The sequence below is a fragment of the Gossypium arboreum genome, chromosome 6, assembly GCF_025698485.1.
Source record: "Gossypium arboreum isolate Shixiya-1 chromosome 6, ASM2569848v2, whole genome shotgun sequence".
In the NCBI taxonomy this organism is placed as follows: domain Eukaryota; kingdom Viridiplantae; phylum Streptophyta; class Magnoliopsida; order Malvales; family Malvaceae; genus Gossypium; species Gossypium arboreum.
Genome location: NC_069075.1, coordinates 84,376,594 through 84,394,173, shown reverse-complemented (window position 1 = coordinate 84,394,173; position 17,580 = coordinate 84,376,594). Strand labels below are relative to the sequence as shown.

Here is a 17,580-nt window from a genome sequence, read left to right as displayed (position 1 = left end):
TCATAGATGAATCGAAAAGGTACAATTTTGATTAAGTGTTTATTACTTTGTTTTAGAAAACTTTTTAAAACTCTGGTGTTTCCCTAAATTTATTTTTCGCTGCGTTTTCCAAACCAGTTTTTCCAACAGTGATACCCTTGATAGTACTGAAGTGAAGAAAATTGAGGCCAACTTAAATGATATTGTGATATCCAAGGATGAGTATTGCGACACTGAGACCCCTAAGGCTCCCAATTTCAATACTATTTTGGGTATCGTGATACCGCTACCTGACGGGTGAAAAATTGCAAGGGGTAATTTTATGTCCAAACAAGCTTAAGTCTTTTTTTTTTTAAGGTCATAATGATTAATGTTAGGTTAAATGTTAGTAGACTATAAATACTACTTTATAAGCTTTTGATTTCAGATTTTGTTAGTTTAACATTTACTCCTTAGTTTCATAGTTCTTAGTTTAGATCTTCATTTTTTTTTCTTTTCTTTTTTTTTCTTTCTTTTTCTTTTTTTTTTTGTTTTTGTTGTAATATTCTTATTTCTTCTTTTTTAATGGAACATTGTGGATGGAGATATATTAAATGCTTGCACTTCATCGAATGTTTATCTATTAATGAGCATTTTCTCAACTCTTATTTTTTATATTTTATGCCTACTATGTGTTTGTTAAAATGCTTGTATGGCATTTAAGTTTAGTCATGTGCTGAATTGTTTTAGTTTGTTAAAATGCTTGTATGGCATTAAAGTTTAATCATGTGCTGAATTGTTTTATTGTTTGATTGATGAGTGGGTTACTTAGCTAAGTTATTATCTATGCTTTGATTGGTTGTTTTTTAAGTGTATTAAATTGTATATTACACTAGAATTGACTCTTCTAATGGAATATTTAGATAGACAAAACCAAGAAGAGACTCTATCATGTAGGACTTTGATACACTTGTGCCAAATAGCAAGACCAAGAGGAGATCTATAACACCCAATTTTAGTGGGTCTTGAGTTTTTCGTGTAACCTGAAAGTAGTCTAAGTGGCGCAGTCCTATCCGCCCAACTAATGCTCTTGGCATATACATCGGATGCATAGTTAATGTTAGAGTATCAAGTAAGAATTGTTGTCTAAATGTGTGGAAATGTAAAGAAGATGAGTTTGGTAAAAGTATTAAGGGTTTTGGGTATTGTGGGTATCGCTAAAGGTATAATGCGTCAACTTTGTTTAGTTACTAAGCTAGTTAATTTCTAAAAAGATGTTTAGGAATGAACGAAGGGATGAATCATATGAACATAAAGATATTAGACGTTTATACGTTTCTCTAAAGCTATAAACCATTTATTAAAGCAGCCTTGAAAGTTTGTGACACGTGTCAAGTTCCACTAAGAGAACATGGGTTTTTATTTATATATATTGGTAAGGGCTTGAAAAAAAAAAGACTTATCTTCTTTCTTCCATTTAAAACACCATTGTTGATTTATCTTGGAGCTAAGCATATATTTTTCTTGATTGAGCTGAAACAAAGGATCTAAGTGCATGCAGAGGGTTGTTTAACATCCTGGATAAGTATTATGGTCTTGCATGTTGACTTCTAAAAAAGTAAGTTTGTTTTTATGTGTGTGAACAATAAGATAAAGAACTAAGGCTTTGTATGGTGGTTATCTGGGTTTCAGATGATGGTAAAAGTTATATGAATGAATTTTAATTGTGTTTATATGTTTTATAAGCAATAGTTGTCACGGTCTCTTGTTGGATGATGAATCTAAAGTCCTAATTGTTATCAATGGTTGTCAGGGTCCCTAAAATGACTTCTGCATGTATATCGTGTATGCTAGATATTTCTGTAAAAATCGAATAAACTACAAAACCGACATCAAAAAAGTATAATATGAAGGTTATACTATTGTATGAATGTTTGTTGGGTCTTGCATGTGTAGTTTGTATGGAATCTGACAAGTTAAACATGTGATAAGCATTTTAATGATGATGTATAATTGTATGAGCACAAATGGAATGTATGTGATGAGATGTGAGTTAGTTGGGTGTTGTTAATGGTTCAAAGTATGAAGTCTTAAATGGTGTCAATGCATGAAGAGTCAGTCAAGTGAGTCTAGGTCTATTTACCATGGTGGAGTCTAAAGGGGTCCGTCGGGACTTTAAACACAATATTTGAAAGGAAAAGTCCATGGTCATGGCATTTTCTGACAGGAACTAAAGGACGATGATTACCTAATGGGGTTCTTAGCATGTCCCAAGATGATGTTGGGCAAACCTCACATAACGTGAAGAAAATCCATATTGTAAATACATTAGGAAAGAAAAACCTTTTTGATGTAATATGAAAGAAAGCCTTTGTGGTGGAATATGAAAGAAAACCTTTGTGGCAGAATTTGAAAAGAACGTCTTTGTGGGGAAACTCCATAAAGAACGCCTTCGTGGCGTACTCTTAAGAACTGCCCTCATGATGAACTTTGAATAGATCCCCTCAGTGGCGTTTTCTATCTAATTGCTTGTATGGTGTATTTTACTAAGTCTATGTGGCGTCAACTGTCAAGAATATCTGGTAAGCTACAAATCTGAATGTCTATCTCTATGGTAATATATGAATAAGTTCTAGTAGCTGTGCAATATGTATAACCAAGATAATGTATTGATTTGCTCTGGACTAAGAGTTGAATGAAGTCTTAAGGGCTTTCCATGAAATGAGATGATTATCTGTATGACATGAAGATTTTTTGTTATGATGATCTATAAGTATGAAAAGAAAAAGGGTATCGTATCTTCTTCAAAATTTACTCTGAATTTGAATAAATGCTAAATGGAGTTATGAGATTTTGATGCAGTATAAAACAAAATCCATCTGAATGTTGCTCGTAGTGAATTATTAGTATGGGTATAAGAACCTAAATGAATCAAGGCATATTTGAGTAAGAATCAATAGTGTGGAAAACTATATAAGTATCCACCATATGTATGTGTTCGCGAATCAATAGTGTGAAAAACTATGTAAGTATCCACCATATGTATGTGTCTGCCCAAGATAATGACAGTAAAAAATTAATTGAAAGAAGAGCATGAGTTGAGTTGTGGAATGATGGAAATGGTTTCTAAGGGTATTCTGTTACAAAAACATATTGGGGCAAGAGAATCATGAAATAACAAGAAGGGTCCCCTAACTAATTAAGTACAAAAGATTAAGTACAATAGGGATGTTATAATTGGCGTGTACGAGAATGATAAGACCGTATGGTAGTAGCTGTAGCAAATGGCACAGAGTAGAAGTTGATCCATGGAAAGTCTTAAAGTACTACAAGACTACGCCAATGTACTGTTATTGAGCTCACTAAGTACTCCTGTAGTTACAAGGTTATTACTTCTTTTTAGGTTTGTCGAGAAACGGCTTCCCTTGGAGGGACAACACCAGGAGCATGCCAAGCTGGTGGCGGATCGGGCTATTATGCATATAGAAGACTATTGGCATGGCTTTGAAATTTGTCTTTTAAGTCTATATTAAATAATTTTCTAACTTGTAGAGATCTAAATTAGATGAGTTGCAATAAGACGTTTAACGTGTACTCCATTTCAAAACTTTTAAGATGTTGAAATTTTCTTTTGTACTTCAAATAACAGACTTAAAGAAGAAATAAGAAACTGTTTTACTAAATCTTTTGCATCACCTAGTAACACCCGAGATCCAAACTTGGTAAATCGGGTCGAGTTGAAGATGTTACAAGATCTATATGCCTAAGTGAGACCGAAAGGAGAGCTTAGGTGGTGTTTTTTTAGTTTATAATGAAACCGAGAAAAGATTCCTAACTAGGAGTAGCAAACAATATAATCATCATAGATTTATTAACTTAGTTAATAATCCATGACTCATTCAGCCATCATTTCAATCAATTTGCATTGTTTCTAGTAAAAAAGAATAAAGAAAGTATAATTTTTTATTTGTTAATTTAGATATAGCTCAAATATTATTTTATTTAAACTTGCACTAATAATTTCTGACTTGACTAGATTAGTAATTTCTTTAACTTTTAATTAACTTGATAAGCACATTTACTAATTTGGCAATCCGTTGGGTTCGACCGTTGGAATACTCGAAGTGTTCTATTGTAACACTTATAAATATTACAATTGACCTGTCACACTTGCAATAAGCCGCTGTCAAATTCTTAAATTGTTTTAGTGTTGATTCTCCGCCCTGGTGTTCACGCGTAGGCGGCTTAGGCAGTCACTCATCAACTGGTAAATTGAGTTGTAATGCTATGTTTTCAGTGTATTTATACACTCATCACATGGAAGATGGAATGTGTATGTCTCGAGTCTCCATCTTTCCACCAAAGTGTTGATAAGTGTGGTATCCAATTTAGTTCCTCGAGCATATGAGACATGTGCAAGAACTTGTCTCTTGCAAGTGTTGTTCAATGACACGCAGTGCTCTCAAACTTAAATTGTGTATGTACATCTCGATAATTTGATCTTCAGTCTAATTATATAAACATAAAAAAATTGATAAAATTAATGATGTTAACAACTTAATAATTAAATTAATTAAAAATTAAAAATTTTAATAACATTCTCTTACCATTTTTGGTGTACCATTTGCAGTTGGATATCGAAAATGTGTTTGTCATCCAAACAACTAAGCGGCATTGACATTTTTAAAATTATAAAAGTCAAATAAAATTAAAGAATTTATGAAATATAGAATTAAAACAACAAGAATTTGAGACAAAAGTAAATGAAAAATTGAGAACGAAACAGTTCAGAAAATTGAGAGAATAGGAATTAAATGTAAAAAAAAAAGAGTTGAATTTATATAGTAAATAAACCAACCGTTTGAAAAAAATCAGAAATTAATCATTAAATCTTTTGATAGATTCGTTTCTCTCTTCAAAATTAACATATTTCTTTAAATTTGGAAAGAAAAAAAAAAGCCTAATTTGCCAATTATTTTTGAAAACGGACTTTTCCTCCAAATCTCTTATATTTTCTCAAAAAAATTCAAAAAAAAAGAAAAAAAAAAGAAATCATTATCATTATCGCTAAATCGAATTCCAAGTAAGCGAACATTAGCGGTCCATCTTTGTTTTTTTTTTTGTTTTTTTTTTAATCTACAGAGCAATTGGAGATATTTTTTAGTTAAAAGTAACAGGCTTTTCTAGAATGCATATTGATTTGGTTCTATCTCAGGTAACTTTTCATTCATTGTCTTTCATTTCAATTTAACATTTTTAAAATAATTTAGGAAGATTTCATCACTTGTTTCCATATTTGTTTCTTTAATTTATCAACGTTGAAGATATAATGTTGATTTTTTTACAACTTGGGAACAAAGGAAGGGATGTTAAACAGCTTCAGCAAATTGCATCTTTTAGATCTAATGATCTATGAAAGAAGTAATTATAAGTGGGACTTGAACTTGAGTCATGAATGTTTGAACCAAGAGTTTTAACTTCCATTATTGAATAATTATAAAATCGATTCTCATTTCTCATCCTATATCAAATAAATGAATAATTACTCTAAAAAGTTGCATGGTCACCTATCCTCTGTTTTAAAATATTGTTATTGATTTCATTATTTTGAATATTGAGTAGTATAATCATCTTTCTTTTTCACACGGTGTAGGGTTTAATTGTCTAACAAATTAGAGTTCCTATTTGATATTAGAACCTACCCTTAGTATAGAAGATTAGATTCTTGTTTTTCCAACAAGAAATTGTCCAAACTTGAATTTTAAATGGGACTTCCAGTGAAAATATTGTGGGTGAGCTGTTATTTTTCAAGCTATAACTATGAAAATATTTCATCAATTCATTCAATCCTTATCTGTTTTGGATTTCATGGATTTCGATATAGATTTATGGCTATCGCATATGCATTGGTTATTTTATGATGTTGATCCATGTATTATCCCTTGATATTTGTCTGTTTTGTATATATAGATGCCTTCAGGGTTTTCCATTGCAACAGATAGAGTATGTTTGTAGAAATTGTTGGGTCAAGTGAGCCCTAACTTTGATTTTCCTTTTTAGTAGCTTCCAATGGAAATGCCTAAAAATAGCATTGAAAAAATATATCGGTTTTTATCGTCTTTAAAAACATAAAATTGAACATGTTAATAGTTGAGTTGTCCTGGATATTTTAATTGCTACTTTCTTTTGAAAACTACCAACTTTTTATTCGTAGAGGCTGGAGCTTTGGTGCATTCTCCTTATTCTCTAATGCATAGCAAGTTCAAATTTGTAAGTTTTAAGAACTTTATTAGGTATAAGTATGGTATGTACTATAAGTCAAAGCCTGACCTCTTTTTGAAAATGTAATCAACCTTGTTTCTGAATCAAAACAAGTGTTAGGAAATTTCAAATTTATCAGCAATGTGAAGGATGAAGAACTCTTGATTGTTGACATGTTCTTGGGTTCTTTTTAAAGGAAGAAAAAAAGAAGATTAAACTACTGCTCAAACTTCATCTTTTTTACATTAATTATGAAATGGAACTTTTTTCCCTCTAGATTAATATTAAAAATTAAATTGTAAAGTTTCGTGATAACATAATTCTGTTTTTATTTCCTAAAAAACAGTTCCTGAAAATATTATTTCAAAAATTCTATCAAATAGCAAAACGTATTTTTCAAAAAATTTATCTAAACACTAAAAAGTATTAACTTATTCAAAAAAATTACAGGAATAACCCCTGAAGGCAGAAATTGGTATCCAGCAAACAGAAAAGCTTTTTATTCATAAGGATATGAAGAGGATAGTAAGTTATCCGATTTCTGAAATCAAGCAAAGCCACTGAATCAGATTCATTTGCAAAATTAGACTCCAAACACTAACTCGGCAACAAAAGTAAATGTAAAATCCCCCTCAAAGAAAAAACTACAAGGGAGCAAACAAGTGTATTTCATGCTTAAGGAAATACCAAGTCGCACAAAATAAAAAAATTAAGTAATAAGAATCCAATGCATATGAAATATGCAGAAAGATATACAAAACAGAAAGGAAAGGAGAATTCATTGGAGGATGAAACTTCCATAAAACATATCAAGGGCGTAAACACTCAACAACAAGATGGTCCAGATTATTAAGATGATTAAACCTCTTGCTCTTTTGACTTTTGGTGAAAACTAGAGATCATGAGTGTAATTATTTCCATTATAGATGTAAATGTAATGGCAATGCTTAATGCTTCAGCAGATTAAGGCCAGAGTATACATTAGTGGAAATGTTTGGTGAATAACAACAAATTGTTAATATCATAGTGTTCTTCACACTCAGAAAATTTGTTCAAACGCTCATGTTTCCAAGTTGCACAAACAACTGTGACATTTGATCCCAAGGAAAAAGGAAAACCAGAAACAGAAGAGAGAAAGAGAAAGATGCATGATGGAGGCAGCACTCATTATCTCAAGCAAAAGTTTCAGATTCCGATAAAGGAAATTCAGGGGGGGAAAAAGCTTGAATACAATGCAAGATGCATGATGGAGGCAGCACTCATTATCTCAAGCAAAAGTTTCAGATTCCGATAAAGGAAATTCAGGGGGGGAAAAAGCTTGAATACAATGCATGGCACCACTGAGAAATAGTAACACAAGAAAAGGCTAATCAAAGCATCCATGTTTAGATGAGTAATGGTAGCAAACAATATGATAGATATTCAACCCATTATCTCTAAAAACTCATGGTTCCTTATGGAAGAACAAAGAATATAGAATGTCATCTCCGAGAGTTTACAGTTTTACTCTTTACCAATAGAAAGTCATTTCTTCATTTTTCAAGGGATGCCGGTAAAAACCGGTTGTTATCATCTATAATTTACTCTCATATGCATGCTAACCTTACATGACCTCGTACAGACCATCTTAGTTCCGCCCTATAGATACTTAAACAAAGCAATTTAGTTTATTCCCACATTTTAGACAAACCCTCTTTCAATTTTGTTTTAATCAATTACTTCTACTCAATGCTTTTATTCTCCTCCTACTTTTTTTTCTTCCATTTTTTTTTAAGTTTTCAATTAGCAAACAAGCTTAACTCAATAGAACCTTAGTAAAACATATATAATTCGACACCAAAAGGAACTAAAGTAGGAACACTGAATTAGAATAATCCCATTAAGGGAAGTAAAAGCAACCTTTGAATTCTTAACAGTATTTAGCATTATTTCAGAATTTAGCTCACTGGTTTTTATCATTTAATTAGATACTAAGAAAATTAGCACCTAAGCTACAGTATTACTAATTAATATTTCAAATAAAAAAGAAAAGAAAAGCGTAACAACTCAGTGTTATCTCGTTCAACTAGACAAACTCGACGGTAATAGTATTACAACATAAAAAGGATAAAAAGGCAAGAAAAATTTGGGAGTAGAGACTAGAGAATCAAAGATTACGCTTCCCCCTGATCCTTCCCTTACCTTCGGCGCGGCGCTTCTTTTTGGCGATCTTCAATTTCTTTTTGGACATCTTTCCTATTCTACCAACAGCTCTCAAGGAGGCCTTGGTCTTGTTTTCATCACTGTCAGCCATTTCCACCTCTGTCCAATGGCAGAAAACAAATGAATTACATATATAAACAGAAGGGAAAAAGAAAATCTGAAATTGAATCATATGTATATATATACCCATGGAGTTTAGATTGGTTATTGCGGAACTGGGTGCGGTAACTTGTTCTTCGAGCTGCATAGAACCAGAGGGTGGGGAAGAGGCGGGCAGCTTAGGGGCAGCCAGGGCAGCCTCTATGGCAGCCATCTTAGCTTCATCTTTCTTCTGATAGAAAGGTTCCACTATTTCCCTCCTTATGGCTCTCAGCCTCTTCTCTCTCTTCGATCTCATCGACTTTGCCATTTTCTTTTTAGGATTTTCCCTTGTTCTTAATTGTTAAGAAGAAAATATTGCTAGGGTTTCTGTTTCTTTCTATTACTCCAGAGTCTAGGGTTTTTGGCATTTATTTATACGAGTCTCACTTCTTGCTTCAGGTTTGTTTGGTTGTAGGGCCGCCTTTATCCTATCCAACTTGCAAATACGGTTTCCTGAACGTACCGTTTCATAAATTATTTATCCAATCTAAAGAATAATAGAGTTCCTGAATCCTGATGTAGGCCCTACTCTAAACTATTATGACCTGTTCCAATTATATAGTACAAAAGGTTCAATTTTTGTTGTTAGAGTCTCTATTTTGTGTAAATTGTAGATTTTGTACATGTATTTTAATTTGATTAATTTTAGTCTTTATGTTTTTTGAGTTTTGAAATTTAGTTCTAACGCGATAGTAACAGTTAAATCTGTTTAGTTAAATTATGTCATTAGTCTTACTTTAATTTGATTAATTTGAATCTTTATGCTTTTTGAGTTTTGAAATTTAGTTCTAACGCGATGGTAACAGTTAAATCTATTTGGTTAAATTATGTCATTAGTCTTGTTTTATATGTAAAGTTATAGATTTAGTCCACATTCATCCTCCTTAATGGTTATATTTTTTTTTAATTTCAAAATTTTAATCTTAATGCAAACGACAATCATTAAATTTAATAACCGATTTTTGTAAGTAATATGTGAAAATAACAAACAGACATAGCATTATATATTTGATAATATGTTTGACACATTAAATTTTAAAAATAATATAACTTAATTAGTTTAATAATTATCACTTAGTTAGGATTAAAATTTTTAAATTCTAAAAATACAGATGCAAATGAATAAATTAAAGTACGTGTATTAAATCAGTAACTTATGCAAAGTATAGGGTCTTATTGCAAAATTTGAGCTACAAAAACCAATTAACCCAACCTTAGTAATCACATTATTTAGGAGGAATAGTTAGAGTTGTCCATGGTCAGGCCGAGCCAAGGCTCGGTTCCAAAAAAAATTCATGCCAAAGCTCATTTTCAGGTCAGCTAGACCAGCCCAAAAGATCCAATTTATTGTTCAAGAATCAATAAAATATTTAAAAATGCATTTTAATTGATATTTTATATATTTTATAATTAAAAGTAAACTTAAAAAATATTTTTTTATTTAAGTTGAATTCAGGTTGGGTCGGCTAGTGATACAAAAATCATTGTTCAAATCTGACCAAAGTTGAGCTATGCAAGCTACCCAACCTTTGCGCAGGTCTAGGAATAGTTATGAATTTTGAATAATAATTATAAAATGAAAATGAAATATAAAAAAGAAAAAAAATTAAAATCATAAGGCGTGAATATTTTTTAAAGTAAACTACACCATGATCACTCTAAAATAGGGTTTGTCTTATTTTGATCACTCTAAATTTTTTTCTTAATTTAGTCAAGATAATTGTTAGAATTAGTCACTATCATTAAAATTTTTATTAATCCGCCAGTGGATTGCTGACATGGCACATTAACTCATTGAGTGGTTGGCATTTGACACTGACTAAAATTAGGGACTTCTCTATAATTATTTCAAAATATTTTAATTGTTTTTTAACGTGAGGATTTAAACTTAAACCCAAAATACATGAAATGATTTTTTTCTTTTTTTGAGGACTCGAGACAAATTCATTCTGTCTCCAGACACAATGATGAATTTACCTATAATGCATTTCTTAACTCATTCAAAAGATACCCAACACATTCCTAACTTATACCACATGATATCAATTCATCATTCATCAAATTAACCTCCCTAAACACATCTAACACATATCAATTCATATAATTTAGTGCATCATGTCAACACGTGAACATAACAAAGATTATACACCTATAAACATATATAATTTCATCAAGATAAAAATTCAAAACACAAGACTAATAACCTTATAAAACCAAAATATAGCTTAGTATGCCAAAAAGACAAAATAGCAAGTAAGACCTATAATTCAGTCTAGGTACACGCCATTAATAATCTATAGTCAAAAGAGTAATAATGATATTTGAGATGAGTTGTAGAGATTTGGATGCTTCAAGAAATCATGATCTATCAAATCACTTGTTCGACACCTATGCTCGAAAACAAACACATCCACATGATGAGTATTGAAACTCAATAATACTAATATAATTTGAATTCAGTACATAGTAATAACATTAAACAATAAATATGTAAACTAATCGTTGAATCATATTAGCAATCAAGAACTTTGTTATCCACAAATATCACATATCAACATAACATAATATTGAGACTCCTATTAGGGTATTTCGGCTAGCAATTTCCATATCGTATGCAAATATATTTATACAATATCTCATTTAATCATTTCATTTCATTATTCATTTATCAAAATATTAATACACCATCGGGGAATTCGCATCATAATTCATGTATCAATATTCAACTTACTCATTATAGTTTAATTATATATCAATTACATCTATTATCACATAACTTTTAATAATATAATCATCTATCATTTCATTCTTTTGCCCCAATTAATTGATTTTAGATTCAAGGACATGTACATGAATCAATATCCAATGTATGCTCATGACCTTTTAAGAATTGGAGTTGCTCACGACCCTCTGAGACTTGGAGCTAATAATCTGTACTCAACCCTTAGGGAATTGGAGTATTGCTCTTGATCCTCTGGGAATTTGAGAACTCTCCCATCCTTTAGGAATATGAGAGTAAAACACAATGTAATCAATACTAACCTTATGACATACCAGGTATACCTGTAAGTTTATTTGACACTGTTTAATAAAGCATTTTTCATTATAATCAATCATCCAAAATACATATAATCAATTATATGTTAGAGTATGCCCAAAGACCAATTATAAGATGATTGTAATCATATACTTGTTTTACCTTATTTGTTAATATAAAGCATTGTCATTATTATTTCAATTTCAATTTCTGTGTATACAAATAAACTGATTAATAATACAGTCATGAGAATAATATGATTATTCTTAAAAGAACCTTATTGTGGGCTTGGATAATGATAATGTATTGAGACTACTGTGTAGTTGATTGATGAAAAATTGTTGTCATTAACATAGGGATGTCAAAACGATACACGAGTATGTGTTAGAGAACAACATATTAGACTGACCAGCTGTGAGTAGGTTATTGGATTATTATGTAATAGTCACAACATTACTCATAGTGATAACTATGTATATGATCCTCAGACTTGAGTTCATCATTGTCCCAATACAGTGAGTTGTATATTTGACACAGTCAAATGTCTACCATAGCAGGTTATATTATAAAGATTGATGTTGGGTATGTCGCAATATATGTACAGGGATATGGTTGATCAAGATAGGATTTTTCCTTCCTACATAATGGGAGCAATATCTTAGGCCTCTTCATAGAGTGAGACTAGAAATACATAACCATGCTCGAATAAGTTGATATGAGATATTACGCTTAGTTGTTTATAGTAGTCTACTCAGAATATCAAGAAATATGATATTGGACTATACAAGTGTGACTATTCCATGACTTATGTCCAATCTAGATATTAATGATAAAATGATATAATTCATGAAAAGAGTATCACAGAAAGGTTATGTCGAATCATGACTTCTTGTAACTTGGGTAGCAATGATGCATTGCTAGATACCACTAATTGCTTGTAACAAAAGAAATGCTCTAGTATTACTACTAACGTTACAAAAACCTACAGGGTTAAATAGAGAACATAAATAAAATTAATATATGAATTTGATTCATACAAAATATTAATTATATAATTTACAGAAATTATTAATATAAACAATTATAATAATTAATTTCAATCAAAAGATAAAAGACATGGAAATTGATATTCTTTAGGAAAGAATATAATTTCTTTTTCTGACTTTCGATTTGTTTCTCTAACAATAAGGGAATAATCCTATTTTATTTCTGATATGTGATATGAAATAAAATAAAAGGAATATAATCCCTTAGTGTGTTAGGGTTACTAAGAAAAAACAATATCAAAAGGTCTAGTAGCTGTTTTTGATTTTTTTTTTCTCTCTGAAAAGTTCAAGAGGATCTTGTTGTTCATTTTTTACTAGGCGGATTACGTAGAGGCCGAGATGTTATTGTTGCGGCTTGGAATTGATATCGTTCAAAGGAATCATATCAACAACGTTGTTCGTCGCTCTTCTAGTTTCGAAAAGGTATATTTTCGACCCTTGTTTCAACTTGATTCATTTCTCATACATGAATTCATGATTGATGATCGCCGAAATAATTTTTCCGCTGCACCACAGGGCACACTGACGATCCAACATTATAATAATAGTATCACAATTTACAACACAATATCATATAAGTACAATACCGTATCAGCCATTTCAAGCATAGATTCTTGTACCTTGTTAACCCTTATCACTTTAAAGTAAAATAATTTAGCTACTTAAATATGTAATGAAAATAAATTATAGTAACCATGATAGTTAGTCAATGCTTGCTTTTTCTTTTCCCTTCAACTCCGTGATCCCCACATGGTCTTCAGCTATTTTTCAAGTGTGGCTCACGGCAGCGGTGGCTCAAAGCATGAAAATTTTCTTTTATTTCCCTTCTTGCTTTGCTGTCTCAAAAGATGAAGAAGATCACTTAATCATTTCTTTTCTTTTTATTTCTTTTAATATTAAGCTAATTACCCTTCATCCAATGGTGGAGATTAATTAAGAAAAGAATTAGTGGAGATCAATGGCTTTAGCCATGGTTATCCACTAACCAAATATTAGTAGAGGTCTAATTTTAATTAAGGGCTGGCTTAGAAGCTTAATAAGGACATTGTTTAATCTCTAATCAAATTTCTTCTATTTTAATTACCTCATAATTACTATGCTTATTAACTAATCTAGTTCAATTACTCAATGATTCTATTTTCTAACTTCGTATTCGACTAGGAAACTTCTTGATTTTAAATTTTTAGATAGTTTGGTTTAATAAATCCAACTTCGAACTAGCTTTTTTAACACTAACAGAAATCAGATCATTACATAAACCCAAACGATAATAGAAGATTAAGATGATCCGAGAAAGAAAATGAAAAGTTTAGTTTTGATTAGAGATGTTCATGGGTCGGGTTAGGGTCAAGCCCATACAAGGTATTTAGACCTATTTTTCAAGCATGGACTCGACCTGACCCGAAAAATGGGCCTACTTTTTTTACCTAAGTCCGACAATTTTAAAATATTTTTTAAAAATATAATACACTAAATGCACTTAAAAACACTAAAATAAAAATTTTATAACACATTAAAATAAATAAAAATTATTTATATTAAAAAATACCACTATAAATATAATAAATGTTTTGTTATATTAAAACACAAATAGATATAATAAAGATTTTATTGTATTAAATATAAATTTTAAAATTTATATTTTGGGTTGGGCTATTTAGTTGGGTAAGTTTTTTTTTTTTAGGTTTGAATAATGAGTTTAATTGTTATTGAGTTAGTTATTCAATATATATATATAATTGTTTAACATATGTAATTAATATAATATTTTTTTATAACATAATATATTCGGGCTGAGTTAGGCTCGAGGCAAAAGACTTGACCTATATAAAAAACGAGACTTAAATTTTACCCAAGTCCATTTTTCGGGCCTTGTGTTTTTAATTACTAAAACAAAACAAATGAAAAAGGTTACGGTTTAATTGGAAAAAATGATCGGTTTCTTTTTGGGTAAAAATCTATTAATTATTGTAATAAATTTAATTAAAAATAATTTTTTTCCCAATTGTTTATTTTTAAATTTGATGTAAAATTTTAAAAATACAATAGCATGGAAAATCAAAAAAAAAAACCGCATGGTGACGTGGTAGCTTCTAATTGGACAAACTTTTTTGGACAAACGACACTAAGGTCTGAGGTTAAATGTGTAACGGCACAATAATTTGAGTACCAAAGTTTAACAAATAAAACCGAAATCAAAGCATTAATGGCATAGACCGAAGATTATGGAGGACTGAATATTCAAATTGGGCTTTTAAGTCAATCCAAAAAGGTATTTCTTTTCTTTTGCTTCCACGTGTAAATGTTAGTTTTTTTTTTCTTCATAATTTAGTGCTTTATTTAAGTTTATATTTGAAATTCAATATTGTCGAGATTCATAATTAAGACATCCAACATTTATATATATCAATATTTTTTGATAATTAGTTTAGATATATATAAGATATTACAATAGAACAATCAATTATAGATACGACTACTTTACCTTATTACAATAAAACAAACTAAAGAGATTTATAAAAACAACGTGGAGGAAACATACTTTATATATTAATTGCCCAAAGCTATAATAGAGTACACAGAAATATTATAATCAAATTATTATATCCCTTGGCTTTTATTTATTCTTTTACTAGTCTTCTCACCGTCGTAGAACACTGTTTCTTGGAATAGCCATGGCTTTCAGAGGATTCTTCATTTCACAGGACAACTTAAGTAGCTCGGTTAAGTCGATTGGGTTAGCCAGATCTTGAATCCATTTGAAGTGTTGAACCAACTTAGCCACCCAAAAGCCCACTGTAACTAGCCCAAAGTTCTTGCCAGGACAGACCCTTCGTCCTGCCCCAAACGGTGCAAGCCTAAGATCACCACCCCTAACGTCCACCTCAGCTCCACCTAGACACTTGACAAACCTCTCTGGCCTAAAAACAAGTGGGTCCTCCCACACATTTGGGTCATGGGTTATGGCCCACATGTTGACCATGGCTGTAGTGTCTGATGGGACCACCATGCCATTGCTGAGTTGGACATCTGACGTGGATATCCTTGCCCATGAAAGGAGCGGCCCAGGTGGATGCAACCTGAGGGTTTCTTTGACTACTGCTTGAAGGTAGGGTAAGTTAGCCACATCAGCATTTGTCACGCTCTTGTCTCCCACTGCAACAACAAGCTCCTGGTGAAGCTTGGATTGAATCTCAGGGTTCAATACCAACTCCGCCATGATCCACTCAGTTAAAAGTGCAGTTGTATCCGTTCCCCGAAAGATCATTTCCTGCCAACACAAGCGATCGGACTCGTTAATTGAACTTTAAAATATATAATAATTAAAGAAATTATAAATTAATACCCACCCACAAGACTCCTTCCATGTCTTCCTCGTTGAGTTTATCGTCGCCATCTAAAGATAACAACACAGAAACGAAATCTGAACTATCAGCAACCTTTGATGATTGATTCAAACGATGTTGTTCGATGATTTGGTTCACTAGTTTTTTCACTCGGGGGACAAGAACTGAACAGCGTTCATTGATTCGAAAAGGGTCATAAAAGTAGCTCAGCCAAGGTAGATAATCCGACCAGTTAAAAGCTCCCAAGATCTCAAACCCTTCTCTTACAATATCTTGCAACTCTTTAGCTTCGTCGTCATCACCTTGGCAGAGGTCATATCTTTTACCGAATACTGTTATCATTATATTGTTAAGAGCTGCTGCTTGAAGGTGTTTGCGTAAAACAACAATTCCATTGGAGGACTGTTCTTTAGCAATGGCACATAACAGGGAAACACAGTCTAGTTGGCGACTCTTTTCATGGGCTGCAATGCGCTTTGGAGCAAAGAGGTGAGTGGATGAAATCCTCCTTAGAAGCCGCCAGTAAGTACCATCGGGAGCAAAGCCAATGGCCCGGCTAAACATTAGCTTCTTAGCTGTTGCTTTGATCGGACGGTTAGCAAAATGAGGAGAGGTCAAGATTTCACGAGCAATTTGGGGATCGGATGTTATAACAGCAGGAGTTGATCCAAGGCTAAAAGCCATGAGATTGGTAGCGGCTTGTTTTGAAGCCATGGAAGCAAGGGTTCGATGAGCCAAACCGTGGGTTAGGCTGAATAAACTGCCAAAGAAAGGGAACCCTCTGGGACCAGGGACTGGGACCTCACCTAATCGGTTTCTGCCATTTTTCCAGGCTAAACCCCCAGGGGATAAAGCCCAAGTTAAAAACCCAGCCAATAAAACTGCCATGAAAATGCTAAACAAAAGGAAACCATCTACCAAGTTATTTGCTTTTACAATAGCTGGGAGCGTTGAGACCCACCAGGTTTTGTCGATACAAATAGGAGCCAAACCCATAGTTATGAAACAAATGAAAAATTCTAGCAGAGTTGGGAGATCACCGAGGAAGGCACTTGGGGCTTGGCTGGTGACACACACCAGTGGCTTAAATAGGCATTACTGTATACAGCTCTATTTATTTATTTATTTCGTATCTTTGTTTGTTTGGTAAGCTATCCTACAATAATTATTGCTTAAAAAAAGTATTAATCAAAATTATGCATGCGTTCTATATGGGGATGGATAATCTTATATCTTCCATTAGTTCACACAGGGTCACATCTGGTCAGCCCTAACTAAATTCTTGGCTGTGAGAATTCTATTTAAGATTTGTTTTAAACAAAGAAAAAACCTAATAATTTAGTTTATACGCCAATAATGAATTAAGTAATGCCATGTGTTAAAATTATACTTATTTTTAAGCAAGTGTCATCATATAATTTAATATCAACATATAAATTTATACATATCATAATTAACAAAATAAGTTATTATTAATGAGGTCCATTGTTGGCAATTATATTGATAGAATCACCTTAACAATCAACATAATTAATTGTTAATTAAACTATTTAGACCATAAAAAATGTAGCACTTAATATATTTGGAT

At 31.8% G+C, this 17,580-nt stretch overlaps 2 protein-coding genes across 2 annotated transcripts; both read right to left on the bottom strand.

Moving 5' to 3' along the window:
* Nucleotides 1-8,119: 8,119 nt before the first annotated feature.
* On the bottom strand, nt 8,120-8,982 carry LOC108458286 (uncharacterized). Its single transcript, XM_017757632.2, has 2 exons — nt 8,608-8,982; nt 8,120-8,520 (listed from the first exon to the last, which is right to left on the bottom strand). Exons 1-2 carry the CDS (start codon nt 8,828-8,830, stop codon nt 8,366-8,368), a joined length of 378 nt encoding a protein of 125 aa, XP_017613121.1. The 5' UTR covers nt 8,831-8,982; the 3' UTR covers nt 8,120-8,365.
* A 6,127-nt stretch (nt 8,983-15,109) lies between these two features.
* Nucleotides 15,110-17,047, bottom strand: LOC108459917 (cytochrome P450 78A7-like). The gene is made up of 2 exons (XM_017759316.2): nt 15,996-17,047; nt 15,110-15,916 (listed from the first exon to the last, which is right to left on the bottom strand). The coding sequence occupies exons 1-2, from the start codon at nt 16,986-16,988 to the stop codon at nt 15,287-15,289; spliced, it is 1,623 nt and encodes a 540-aa protein (XP_017614805.1). The 5' UTR covers nt 16,989-17,047; the 3' UTR covers nt 15,110-15,286.
* Nucleotides 17,048-17,580: the final 533 nt, after the last annotated feature.

What these genes read in the sequence shown, in the direction of transcription:
- LOC108459917 (XM_017759316.2), bottom strand. Translation starts at nt 16,988, where the DNA reads ATGGGTTTGGCTCCTATTTGTATCGACAAAACCTGGTGGGTCTCAACG. An exon ending in ACATGGAAGGAGTCTTGTGG is followed by an intron (nt 15,917 to 15,995) that starts GTGGGTATTAAT and finishes TTGTGTTGGCAG; the next exon opens with GAAATGATCTTTCGGGGAAC.
- LOC108458286 (XM_017757632.2), bottom strand. Translation starts at nt 8,830, where the DNA reads ATGGCAAAGTCGATGAGATCGAAGAGAGAGAAGAGGCTGAGAGCCATA. An exon ending in AACCAATCTAAACTCCATGG is followed by an intron (nt 8,521 to 8,607) that starts GTATATATATAC and finishes GCCATTGGACAG; the next exon opens with AGGTGGAAATGGCTGACAGT.